This window comes from Amphibalanus amphitrite, unplaced genomic scaffold, assembly GCF_019059575.1.
Source record: "Amphibalanus amphitrite isolate SeventyFive unplaced genomic scaffold, NRLGWU_Aamphi_draft 000113F_arrow, whole genome shotgun sequence".
In the NCBI taxonomy this organism is placed as follows: Eukaryota; Metazoa; Arthropoda; class Thecostraca; order Balanomorpha; family Balanidae; genus Amphibalanus; species Amphibalanus amphitrite.
The window spans coordinates 978,650-991,694 of record NW_024881608.1 but is presented as its reverse complement, the minus strand read 5'-3'; the positions used below and the strand labels follow the sequence as shown (position 1 = coordinate 991,694).

Here is a 13,045-nt window from a genome sequence, read left to right as displayed (position 1 = left end):
CGTTCCATTTTCTCACGCTCTGTTCCCAGACTAAGCCGTTTCTGGTCGTCCCAAGGGCCTGACTGAACTTCCAGACACCGTGCCGCCCACCCAAATTTTCCAGTTGCCGCGCCAGCCCACCGGAATGGGCCGATGACCCACGCCGGCCACGGGAGATGATCAGTCCTCGGGTGGATTTGTGGGTACAGATGGCCGACTGCAGGCCCCAGTCGGCAGCGCCGCGATATTAGAAGCGCCGCCGCAGCCGCATTTCACCGTTTATGGTCCCTGATATGGCTCAATCGTGGGACCGGTTGTACGCTGTTACTGCCGGCTGGAATAGAGTCGCAACGGGCGCGGCCCGACTGCAGTGCAGCTGGCTTTGCGTGAGGGTCAGCTGTAGTGAGGCGCGCTTTACAGGCGTCGTTAAACCATTTTAGGGCTCAAGCACTGTCGTCAACAAGGGACACAGTCGCTGGGGAAATGATGTTTTCCTGTAAGAACATGGTTTTCTAACGTTTCACTGCCTAAAATGACTAAATTATGTTCTAACTGTAGAAAACGGCGTCCTAAATTTACACAAGACCTTGTTATTGAATAATGGAAATACGATGCATTACAATGCGTGTATTTTGTTCTATCGCTGCCCGCTGGCTGCCCTTTTAGTTGGCAGATGAAGACGGAATTGAAAATGCATATGTAAAGAACCCTAAATAATTTACTTACTGCACGTTGGGAATAAAGCATCCTCTCATACAATTATACAAATGATTGTAAGAGTTTGTAATAAAAGTACGGCTCATCACCGCGTCTGTTTCGACCTTGCCGAGCTGGCACGCCGGCCGGGCTGTGGCCGTCACATTCCTCTCGCGGCTGGCCGCCAATATCGGGCCTCGATCGTCACCTTTCTCACGGCCGGGCCGCCGCAGTCGCGGCACGTGCCCGCCATCAGCGGTTTTATGCAGGCCGGCGCTCCGTCCGCCCGCCGCCGGTGGCCAGGTCGCGTACGAGTTGGTCACGGTCCCCGGGCTGGGCCCAGTCAGAGGTGCAGTCATTCCCCCATCACCGCCGCTGCCACTGGCCGTCAGCCACCGTGACAGCGTGACAGTGAGCCTTCCAACAGCCACACGCCGTAAGACTAACGCAGCTTTCAACGCACTAAGAGCATGGCACCCGTGATGGTTATGCATATGAGGTAATTACGCTGGCCGGGGATATGACACCAGATATGGTTATGGATATTAGGCAATTAACTGCGCGCAGCTGCAGAGCACCGGCCATTCAGAGTGCCCCAGAGTCAACTCAGGTCGCATTAGGCCACTGTCCCCGCTAGCGTGACTATAAAGGCAGCGCAAAGGTACTTTTGGACAAAAGTGTGCTAAAAAATTTGTTTGCGTGCATATTATATTTTTTAAAAGGCGCTAGCTGTCCCGCCTTGATACAGTATACGCAGTTAAAAAAAAAGTTGAATTTCATAAAATTCATCAATATCCTATTCATATGCATCTAGAAAGGTGACTTTGATAGAATCTATCGCTGGTATCGTAGGCTGTTCGCCAGATCCCCTCCTTTGCTGGAGCTTCAATCAGTATCGCACAATGACTGTCGGAAACGCAATTCCCTAACACCTCAGACCAGAATCTCGGACGGAGGCGGGCGGGTCGTCAGACGGCTCAGCCCGGCTTCATCTGTCGCGCTCATTCAGTGGCATTTGGGCGCCGTTTTGAGGCTGAGGCGAGATCTGAGACCGAAGTATTTTGATAATGTGGGTGACCTTGTGGCGTTTAAACGTCACTTAGCTGAATTAACAGTTTCATGTGGCTTTTTTGACATCAATGCACTGAACAATACGGATATCGCTGCCTCGCCGAGGCATCCGGGTGGCCATCCATCCCTTACCACCTTCCCACCCAGCCCTCACAACCTTCTCACCCAGCCCTCACCACCACCATCACCAGGTCGCCGCACCACCATCACCAGGTCACCGCACCCCGGTCCTGGTGCAGCCGCCCCAGCAGCCAGCTCGGCAGATTGGCATATCGTGTCCTATCAGCGGAATCGCCGCTGAAACCCATTCAGACCAGTCTCCGCTCTCTCCTCGAATGAGCCCGAAACACCGGCGCACTGTGCCGCGCCTCTGGATGGGACAGTTTCGGAGATATAAAGCTGCGAATTTTCTGCTTTATTAGCGAGAGTATTCGCATATCCTGCCAGTCATTCGCACAAATGTGGTTTTAACGCGATTATGTTGCTATTAATGTGTAACTTTCGGTTTGGCAGTACTGGCTCGTGAAAAATGGGATAGCTGTATGAAGGTTTGATAATTCGATTCATGTTCGTTTGAAGTTCATGCCGTTGAAAGTCCCTCGCTCATCGCTGAATTTTAAATATTGCTGGGCAGAGACTTAGAAAAGTCTGCGTGTATGAAGAGAAGTGTGTACTGGGAACTGGTCAATTTCGGTATTAAGCGGGACATGCTAGTCAGCGTATACGTCAGTAATGGATTTAAAAAAGTAGCTTTATGAAAACATCAGTTTTGAAAAGCAAATGACAGCTAAGCTCGAATGCAAGTTTTATGCGATACGAGTTTTAAATGGCTTCAATAATTGGTATTTCTATACGTACATTTTAGCTTTTCGACACCGTTTCTATTCCCATACAAAAGGACAGGATGACAAAAAAGAAAAGGATACAAAAAAAGAGAAAAAGTTGGTTTCGTGTGTTGCTAAGTAGATATTGGACACCACAATAAAAAATGCCCCACTGTCATTCGATCAATAACACCTTTCCATACGCTACTCGACAGCTAATGCCTCCCTATTGTCAAATAACAGCGTTACCCTCTCCTCCCAAACCCTCCTTGGAACTCACCTGTGAGCGCAATATACTTCAGTCGCACCTCCACCGTTGACAGCAGCTGCAGCGGCAGACGCGGCAGCGCGTTATCGGCCAGGTCGAGCTGCTGCAGCTCGGACAGGCCGGTCAGACTGCGCCCGTCCAGCCGGCGGAGGCGATTGTCGGCGACTCTCAGCTCGGTGAGCGCTGTCAGAGCAGACAGCGTCTCCGGGGGTATGTCCGTCAGCGCGTTACCGCTGAGGTCGAGAGAGGTCAGCGTCGCCAGGTCGGCCGGCAGACGGTCCAGCTCACGCAGCATGTTCTGCGTCAGGTTCAGCCGGCGGAGCGCGTGCATGCCGCGCAGACGCTCGGCGGGAAGGCGTTCCAGCGCGTTACCGCTCAGATCCAGCGAGCGGAGCTGCGAGAGAGACCGGAACGCTCCGGGGGACACCCGCGTGATGCGGCCGTCGCAGAGCCGCAGCTCTCGCAGTTTCGGGAAGATGCCGAGCTCGTTGGAGGCGATGTTGGTGAGGGCAGTGCTGCAGGCGGTCAGCTGTTCGAGGGCCGGGACCCGTCCGACGTTCTGCTGCTCCTCGCTAAGCAGCTTTCGCAGAGGGTTGCCGGTGAGGTTCAGACTGCGCAGCGACTCCAGCGAGTCGGACGTCACGAAACGTGGAATCATGTCGAACTCGTTGAAGGCAAGGTTTAGTGTCACGATCGATGCACGATAAAAGGAGCCCGGTGCTACGACTTTCAGGAAATTGTGTTGCAAAAGGACGGTGTTAAGGCTGTCCAGGTTCGCGAACGGCCGAGACGACACACGTGAGATAATATTGTTAGAAAGGTTGAGAATTTTAAGACCAGTTAAGCCACGCACTGACACATCTGAGAGTTCTGAGAGCTGATTGTGCGCCAGGTTCAATACCTCAAGATTGCGTAGTTCAGGAAAGGACACGCTCTTGAATAGATTAAAGTTCAGGTGCAGCTCACGCAGAAACACTAAATTACCAAAGAACGCAGGGTCAATGTGCGTGAGCTTGTTATATCCGAGCTTTATCACCTTGATTTGTGTGTTGTCTGCCACGAGGCTAACAAAAACACTGTTGAGGTTCATCTTCTCCATTTCGAGTGTTTCGAGCATGGGCACTCCGTGATAGACGCTTCGGTCGAGTTCACGCACATTGTTGAACGATACCGAGAGCCGTTTTAGTGTCGAAATCCACATAAAGCCGAGCACCAACTTTTCCAGCATGTTTCCCCGTAAGTCGAGCTCCTCCAGTTCCGGTAAGTCCTGGAAGGTGCCTTCTTCGATTCGTGTAATGGAACAAGCACGCAGCACCAGTCTGCGGAGCGGCACACCGCCTTCAAACATTGTCCTATGTGTCACAGGGATCTCGTTTTCACTCAGGTCTAGCTCACGAAGACTCGTGAGCGTTTCAAAGGTCCTGGGTGCAATATCCATGATTGCGTTCCCTGATAGGTCAAGTCTTGTCAAACTCCGTAGCCCAGCAAAGCTGTGCTGATCAAGCCGACGGAGTTTGTTGCGACTAAGGTCGAGAACGGTTAGTTCGCCACAGCTAGCAAAGGTACCGTTCGGCAGTTCAGTCAACAGGTTATCTTGCAGATACAGCTTTCGCAGGCTCCTCAGATCACTTAGTGCACCAGGTGGTAGATAAGCGATCGTATTGCCGTTTAGACCCAGGATTTCCAGCACGGTGAGTCCACGAAGCGTGGAATCTGAGAGTCCAGTCAGAGCGTTGGCGTCCAGTTGTAATGAGATGAGATTGGTGGGCGTACTGCTGAGCACGCCGCCAAGCTGGCGCACCTGGTTCCCCTGCACATTTAGATGCTGCAGGTTGTGAAGGCCAACAAACGCAGCGTCACCCACCGTTTGTAGGCGATTCTGTTGGAGGTGAAGCTCTTGCAAGCTCGTGAGCGACTCGAAGTCGTCAGCGCGCACCGAAGTTAGCCGATTGTTCTGTAATCGCAGCTCCCGGATGTTGGCCAGCTGAGAGAACAGTCCCTCAGGGAGGTCATTCAGCTTGTTGCCATCCAGACTGAGAACAGTCAGACCCTTGGTGGCGTGGAACACCATGGCTGGGAGCTCAGGGATCTGATTCCTGTTCAGATGCAGCTGCGCCAGTTGTGGAAGAGCAGCGAAGGCGTCCGCCTCCACTCGCTCTATGGCGTTGTTCTGGAGATGCAACACCGCTAGGCGAGAAGCGTTGCCGAAAGTCTCGTTAGCGATCTGCAGCAGGTTGTTATTGGCGAGAAAGAGCTCCTTCAGGTCCGAGTGAGCGTCGAAGAGACCGTCTGGGATCTGGTGGAGATGGTTCCCGTTCAGGTCCACGGTACGCAGCGCCGGACAGCGGGCGAAGAGTCCCGCCGGCAGCGCCCGCAGTCGGTTGTGACTGAGGTCTAGTGACTGCAGGAGACGGTTACCGGTGAACGCGGAGGGATCCACGTGCTCCACCTGGTTCATGTGCATTGAAAGCCTCCGTAGCGCAGGAAATGCCGCCAGCGTACCACTCGTCAGCGCAGTAAACTGGTTCGCGCTGAGATCCAGGGTTTCCAGACGCTCAAACCTGCTGTAGCCGTCGTGTACCATCTTGTCTATGTGATTCCAGCCGAGGTTCAGTGTGGTGAGTACTTTCAGCCGGCGCAGGGCACTGAGAGGGAAGAGCGTTAGTTGGTTCTTGGCAGCGTTCAGCGACACCAGAGTCTCCTCGAGGCCAGCAAAGGCGTACTCAGACACAGTCTCTATGCCGTTACTCTTGAGGTCAAGTGAGACGAGCCTCAGACCGTGGAAGTCGTAGCTCTCCAGCTGTCTGATCTCGTTGTGTTCTAGATCCAGTTTGACCAGCTGTGGCAGTCCAGCCAGCGCCGTCCGCGGTACTGAGCTCAGTTTCCCCCGTACCAGCGCGACGCTCTGTAGCACGGCACCACCGCCGGCCAGGCTGAGCTCGCTCAGTCGCTGCAGGCCGGACTGGGAGATCTGCAGCTCCCGCACAGTACCGTTCCCGAGGAAGTCCGCCGGCAGCTCCCGCAGCGTCGGCTCCAGTTCGTACACCCTCAGCGACTTGACCGGCCCGTGGACCTGCGCCAGCGCGCCGCCCACCTCGGACGCGTTCACCGTGTTGCAGTCGACGAAGAGGCCGCCGTCGAAGTCGTAGCAGGGGCAGCGCGGCTGTCGCTCGGGCGGCGGGCACGCGGCGGTGGCCGGCCAGCTGAGGCACAGCAGCGCGGCCGCGCGGAGGTACCACATGCTAGTCGGCCGGGCCGCGTGCCGCCTCCTCTGCGCTCATCGCGAGTCTGCCGGCAGACAGAGGGGGGGGGGTGTTAGACGATATAAAAATTATGGCTGTTCCGATGGGTAAAAACTGCATAACTTGTATAACATTGGTCCCCGCAAGACTGTATTTACCGACAACTCCTGAACACTTTACGGAATATTTCAAAAATATTTTCATCTATAACTTTACTACCGTATTTTTCCCCTTCATGTCATGTTATGACTCATAACTCATCATGTTATGACTCATAACTCATCTGTTACGGACAAAATCTTTTACGGGCTGACAAAGAAAACAACTTGTATAATAGTAAGCAGCTCGAGTTGATTCCTGACAGCTGCTCTTTAGGGACCCACAGCACGGCTGCACCCTCTGATCGGGGCGTGCGGCACCCTTTGATCGGGGCGTGCGGTATACCCTTTGATCGGGGCGTGCGGTGTCCTTTGATCGTCACCCTCAGGATGAGGGTGCTGCAGAACAGCTGGCGTCGTCCCTTCAGGGGCTCTCGGAGAGGCAACGCACCTGGTGGTGATTCGACGGCGACGGATCTTAGTAGAGGAAGGTGGAGCGGTGTTTTGGAATTGCAGGTCGGCTACCTAATGTGGTACGTATGTAGTATCTGGTGTAATATAATTTTATCCCTCCCCCTCTCCCCTCTCAAAAAAGTGTTGCCAATGAGTAAGCATTTGAACAATAATAAGTTAATCTGCTCCATGTATTAGCTGAACTGTAGTTGTCCTTCATTTGCTCTGTTGATGTATACGAACTGGAAATTTAGTCCAAGCTGCTGCCATCGCCGGAACCTTTTTCTCTTTCTATGCGATCCCGTTAATGCCAAATAGCCTCTCCGTGCTCCATTTCTTTAGATAAATGCATTAGCTTCGTGCTCGGTGTCGAGAGATTTACGGGGATCTGATAAGAATATGTTTACCATCCTAGAAAATATGTTCAGAGCCATGTTTTGTATTCGGTAAACTAGTTATCTACCACATTTTCAAGCTTCTCAATGGTCGACTTCAGAGCATCCGAGACATTATCTGGTTGTCAAAACTGTCAATAAATATGTGAGTTCGATGCTCATCCCAAATGTCTCGAGACCCACTTGGTCTGACTTCGATGTAAACCAAGTGTTTGACATGTTATCTCGATCATACTTCTAAACAGACATAAAAGCTCCATTTCGATCCAAATTCGGAGAAGTGATTTTGAGTCTATACACGTATACAAGCGAAGTAGACCATGGTCTCAAGACCGGAGGCGTTCGACGCGTCAATTTGCTCTCTGTTGCGCCCTGACTCAGCGGACAGCCGCTACATGCCGACGGCTCTAATTGTGTCTGAGCCTTGATTGCCGCAGTGACGTATTCGCGGCGCCGCGGATTGTCTCGGCTGGATCCCGAATCAACTCGCGGCAAATCAAAGGGCGCGGCCACCCCCGGTGAATTCAAATGGTCCCTGATTGAATTCACGGATAAAATAGCGTCTCCGCCTGTCGGGAATGGGGACTAGTGAGCTGTGCTGTTTGGAGGACGGCCGTGGAACACTGAGCTATCGAGACGCAATTGGACGAGTAGGAACGGCGTAACCCCATGGCAATGCTGATTGCTCATGAAGCTGATTTGCCGAACAACCGACAAGGATGAAGTTAATAGGTTTACTACCTAAATACTTGTATTTGTAGTGTGGCAATTATTGTTTTGTCCAATTGTAGCAGCAATCGTTTTAAATGGGATATTGCCTACTTGATCGTTTGCCACAGCAACCCAAATCAACTATTTTGGTCCGCGGCTTTACCTTCTTGACATAGTGAGAGGGCCAAGAACATCGTAATAGCTACATTGTCGAATACTGCCGAAAGCACTTAGCTATGTATCAGCAATGCGGAGCAAAGGCACTACAAGGCAACGCTCACGTTTTATTTCGCCCCTCCAGCCGACCATCTCGATGCCAAATGCAGTCATTATGGAAGTCGGTGCCAATTTTTTCGCTCCACTCTCTATGTAAATTACGAAGACCATCCAATAAGAAAGTGGAGAGGGAGTGTCTTTAGTGTCACCGTTCATTCTCTCCTAACAGAAGATCGATACGCAACTGTTCGAAGTAAGTTTGTCTGGAACTGGAACTGAATGTCACCTGTGCTGAACTGAAGTTAGCATGCGCTTTATTTGCGTACGAGTAGCCCTGAACTTCGTTTCTAACGTTGTTGCAGTTGTTTGTCTTTTAGAGCTGGTTGAGAGCTAACGTTAGAAAGTTCCACTATTACCTGAATAAAAAAAAACTTAAAAATAGAAGATATTAATCTGACCAGAAAAATAGATAAAATGTGTTTTTCAATAAATATTGGTCAGAGTAATGCATTTTCCTGTGTAAGATACCAATTTATAAAAAAAGAGCAATGTTCAGCATAAAGGTGGCACGCCCAGGGCCCCTGTTACACCGTAAACACTGCTGCTGAATGCTGCAGACAGGCAGGTGCTTGGGCACGCAATAAAGTCCATTCCGGACGTGCGAGGCTGCAGCCCAACAGATGCACAAACACTCTGGTCCGACTGGTGCTGCGATCCACTCTCTCCACCCGTGCAGAGCCGGACGATCGCTCCAGAGCACTATGGTTGGAAACGGCCTCACGGATGGCCGGGGGTCAACGCGAAAAAATGTTTTGCCCATAACTTGTTAATGCGTAGACCGACTGCGATGAAACTTTGCATAGGTATACCAGTGTCTTTCGTGCATCATGCAGTAACTCAGAAATGACGAGGTCACGTCACGTCACGCGTGTGTGAAGTCATCATTGAAAGTATGTTATAAGTCGCCCATGTCTTTCGTTATGTTATCGATATCGCAAGGCATTTTGAACATGTTTTGAATACTGCTATTACTGAATGGATATTGTTGTTATGCTTTAGGGCGAGAAATATCAACGTAGTGACGCACAGTGTCTTACTATTGGTCATAAAGGGTCAAAAATTTGGAGAAAGAGTATTTATGATTTTTTTTTAGATTGGGCAAAAAAGTAAGAAATAAAATGACGATCAAATGATAAAACATGCGTCAGATTAACCCGGCAGTTGCTGGGGTATTTCCCCATCCGCCGTTTGCCGGGGGGGGGGGGCGTTCAACGCCCCCAGCCGATAACTCGCGAACAAATAGGCGCAGCGAAACGCACGAGGCGCGGCAAACGAAAGAAGAACGCGACGAGACGATTCACATGAATACTTTAAAGTTGAATTTCGAGGTCACAGGTCGGGTCAAGGTCAGGTCAAACACTTGAAATCGGGCTTTCAGTAGCATGGACTTTAGAACCTCGCAATAGGTGCCTCGCGTTTCGCGTTTCGATTATATCGTCATCAGTTGGTCCTAAATAAATTCAGTCATCAGTTGGTCCTAAACAATCTGTCACAACTGTCACAACTGTCACAACCCTTCATATAAGTGCTAAAAGAGTGTCAGATCAATGTAGGGGTCAGTCAAACATAGGCCACTGGCCAGGGTCAAAGTCAGGTCAATCAGGTAAGCACATAACCCCAAAAATTAAAACTGGTACCTATTCGCAGCCCATGCATGACACATGTTTTATGGGTACTTTTGGGCGTAGAACACGATGGTGACATTCATTTTATCATACGAGAACGTGGCTGGTTGAAAAAAGATCAATTTCAGAAATGCATGCATCATGGTCGTGAAGTAGTCACGAGAAATTGCCAACATTCAGTTCATGATTTTGGAAAATGTAGAACGATGATCAAAAACCATAGATAGCCATTTGATTTGCCATGGTATTGGCAGTGTAATGGCGTTTACAGCATGTCTGTATGTCTGCTCTGTCGGTGGATATCCATATCCATACTCCAGGATATCCATACACGTTTGCACGATATCCATACTCCAGGTGCAGGGGCGAGCAGTTTCTTCTTACGAGGGGTGCGGAGTCGAGGTCAGAGTCGGAGTCAGAGTCGGAGTCGGAGTCAGAGTCGCCCAGAGTCGTGGCAACGAGCCAGGAGTCGGAGTCGGAGTCGGGGTCGGTCAGGAGCCCGCAGTGGAAGTCGGAGTCGGTCCGAATCGGAACAGCTCCATCACGACTCCGAAACACTGGCAGGGGTCCGGAGTCGGAGACAGAGTCGGCCGGAGTCATGGCAACGAGTCAGGAGTCGGAGTCGAAGTCGGAGTCGGATTTAGCGCCACCACGACTCCGCAACCCTGCTTCTTACCATCATTTATAAGGATAAGCGATTGCAAGACTGACGAGCCGACCTGGTGCTAACGAAGCGACGGGTAGGTACGCCTCGGGAGATGAAGCTTCACGGACGATTTTGCGCACAAGTGCGCAGTCTGCTTTTACGTTCCCCTTACGCAGAATTGAACAGAGATTTATTCTGCCAAAAAGCTCAATGGAGGTCGATGGAGAACTTTTTGTATGTCCAATGAAACATAAACGTAATTTTGCAAATATTGCTGTGGTGACACTGCAAACAGAATGCAATGCCGTTCCTGATTTTGAACACGCATGGGAAAAAGAGTCACTCCACTCGATAGCCAACATAACAAGGATTATTTTGATATATAATAATCCAGTTTTACAACGTCATGGAGGTACTCCACATGCTATCACCAGCGCGGTTGTTTAAACCTTTGACGGCGCACCAAAAAAGCCACTATCAGAAACTCTCGATTCCACGTACGATAATGGAGACTAAATGCGCAACTAAATAATTTTTTCTGCCCAATTCAAAACATTTCATCATTTTCCAACAGAATGACACCCCAAATATACATACATTCCGAAATTGCCCACGGCCATCCGTGAGGCCGTTTCCAACCATAGTGCAGAGGGGAGGGAGAGGGACGGGGGGTGGGCGCGCCGGAACCCGTAAAAGCTCGCTTCCGCTGCCCACCGACCCAGTGAAACACAGAACCATAAACACTCCTCTGCCGACAGCTGGTGGTGGAGAGACCCCCACCAGCGCCCCCTTCCTCCCCCCCCCCCCCCCGGCGGCGCCGCTCAACCTCGGGTCACCAGCCATCGGAACCGCATCAGAGTTCAGCGGTGCAGAAACGAGTGTGCACCGCCCGTCGGGTGGCTCGGTCAAGTTCTAATGAACGGCGGTCGGGCGCTACCAGCTCCTGTCAGGTCAGAGGCGGCGCCGCCGCCAGCTGACGAGCACCAGCTAGCGGAACCGGCGGATGGAGCGTGGCTGTTCCAGATACTCGATAGTCTCGCCTTTCGCAGCATGTTGATGATGATACTGAGACTAAGCACCACCACTGCTTCAAAAGAGAATGAAGCAGATGTCATAGTGCTCGGCTAAAAGGCATAGTTAGCTATGTGTTCAATGTGCGCGTATATATCAGTTGATTGTATGATGCCGTATAAGTGATTAAGACTCAGTCGAAATTGGAATGCATCGGACTGTGAAAGATTGTAATGGGATTATAATGGCAGGGCATTTAACTGAATGAGCATTCACAATGAGCTCGTTTGAATAGTGACGACAAAGGGTTTGTGTAAGCTCGCGATAACAGTTAGTGAAATGCGAGCTATACAAAAGTGGGAGAGAGATTAATCATTCACCCAGCCAAAATAACTTGTAAACGTTTGGGCCTTTTGCGGATACGAAAACCGTAAATTTAGCGATTTTTTTTCAGCGAATCAAGCATTAGAACTAGATGATGAGATTAGAAAGAATTGTCGTACCGAGTCCGTATTATGAGCGCCGATATGAGCCTCACCCGCGCGCACCACGCCGGGCTGACGCTGGAACGCTGCACTGGTAGGCTGTGCCGCAGGACACAGGTGTGCGGCGGAACATACGGAGTGTGGTGGTAAGTCGCGCGTAGTAGAAAATCATCGGTACGGGAACTTGAGCCTGAGAGCTGAGAGACTGGCCACTTAGAAGCACCCGCCTAAGATTCGTTGGGCAGACAGATGCCGGGGAGAGCGTGGGAGAGAGATGAGGACGAACCGTCGGTCATGGTTTCAACGATTTGTTTGCTTCTTCTTCTTCTTTGGTTCTTTTTTATTTCCTGTCGTGACCCCACTGTGGCGGGTGGTTCCAGGAGAAGGAACTGCCATCAGTGGGTGATCGGCCTTTACTCAGCCAACGGAGATCACGGAGGCGCCAAGCACGAGCCCAGCTGATGAGTCGCTAGATGGGACAGATGCATAATCGAACTACAAACGAAAAATTATAAATGGATCAAATAACACGATGAAGGACACATCGTTCCGTCATTTCGATCCACACGACATTCAAATATTTCTCCTCCACGCCTCAAACCTCTGCTACGGGCTGGACGGGCAACTTTATCCAATGCGGGAATGCCCGTAAGAGCACGCCCGTAGCAGGGTGCGGTGAGTGCTTGGGTAGCGGGTCGGCCTGTCCGTTCGGACGGCACTGTAGGCCGGCAGCCTGAAAAAGCGCTAGAAATTCCCCCAAACTGACTGTCCGCAATATGAACAAAATAGGTATCAATTAATCCCAAATTGATCGAAGAATACGATTCCGATGCTAGTTTTGCCCTAAGGTCAAAATTGAGCTCGTCAGTTGTCGCCAAACACAAGACAGTTTAGACTCTCTATAGGCCACCACATTTACCGATTTTAATGATGAACTTTACCCTATTCCTGGCGGGCTCCGCCGGGACAAGAAACTGGCGGGGGGGGCCGATTCGGCCCCCCCCTGAGATCTCGAGAACGAAGCAAGATAGCGACAAGCGGTAAACGGCATCGGATACGCACGGCCAAGATCTACAATTTTTACTAAGGTCATTTTCAGGTCAGGTCAAAGATGACGTCACAGGGGTCGAAAAAGTCAAAATGGCGGCACTAGATATGGAGAGAGTTTTTCTCGAATAACTTTCGAATTAGTCAAGATAGGAACAAACTAAGGGCATCATCGTGATCCTCTCGTCAATCCGCATCGAATGATATATATGTTGACC

At 50.9% G+C, this 13,045-nt stretch overlaps 1 protein-coding gene across 1 annotated transcript in view; it reads right to left on the bottom strand.

Annotated features, from left to right (window-relative positions):
• LOC122381086 (protein artichoke-like) overlaps window positions 1-13,045 on the bottom strand; it is a 48,844-nt gene that overhangs the window by 20,169 nt on the left and 15,630 nt on the right. The window contains exon 2 of the mRNA XM_043364860.1: window positions 2,851-6,126. Within this exon, the coding sequence (XP_043220795.1) occupies window positions 2,851-6,079 (3,229 nt within the window). The 5' untranslated portion in view covers window positions 6,080-6,126. The remainder of the gene's footprint in view (window positions 1-2,850; window positions 6,127-13,045) is intronic.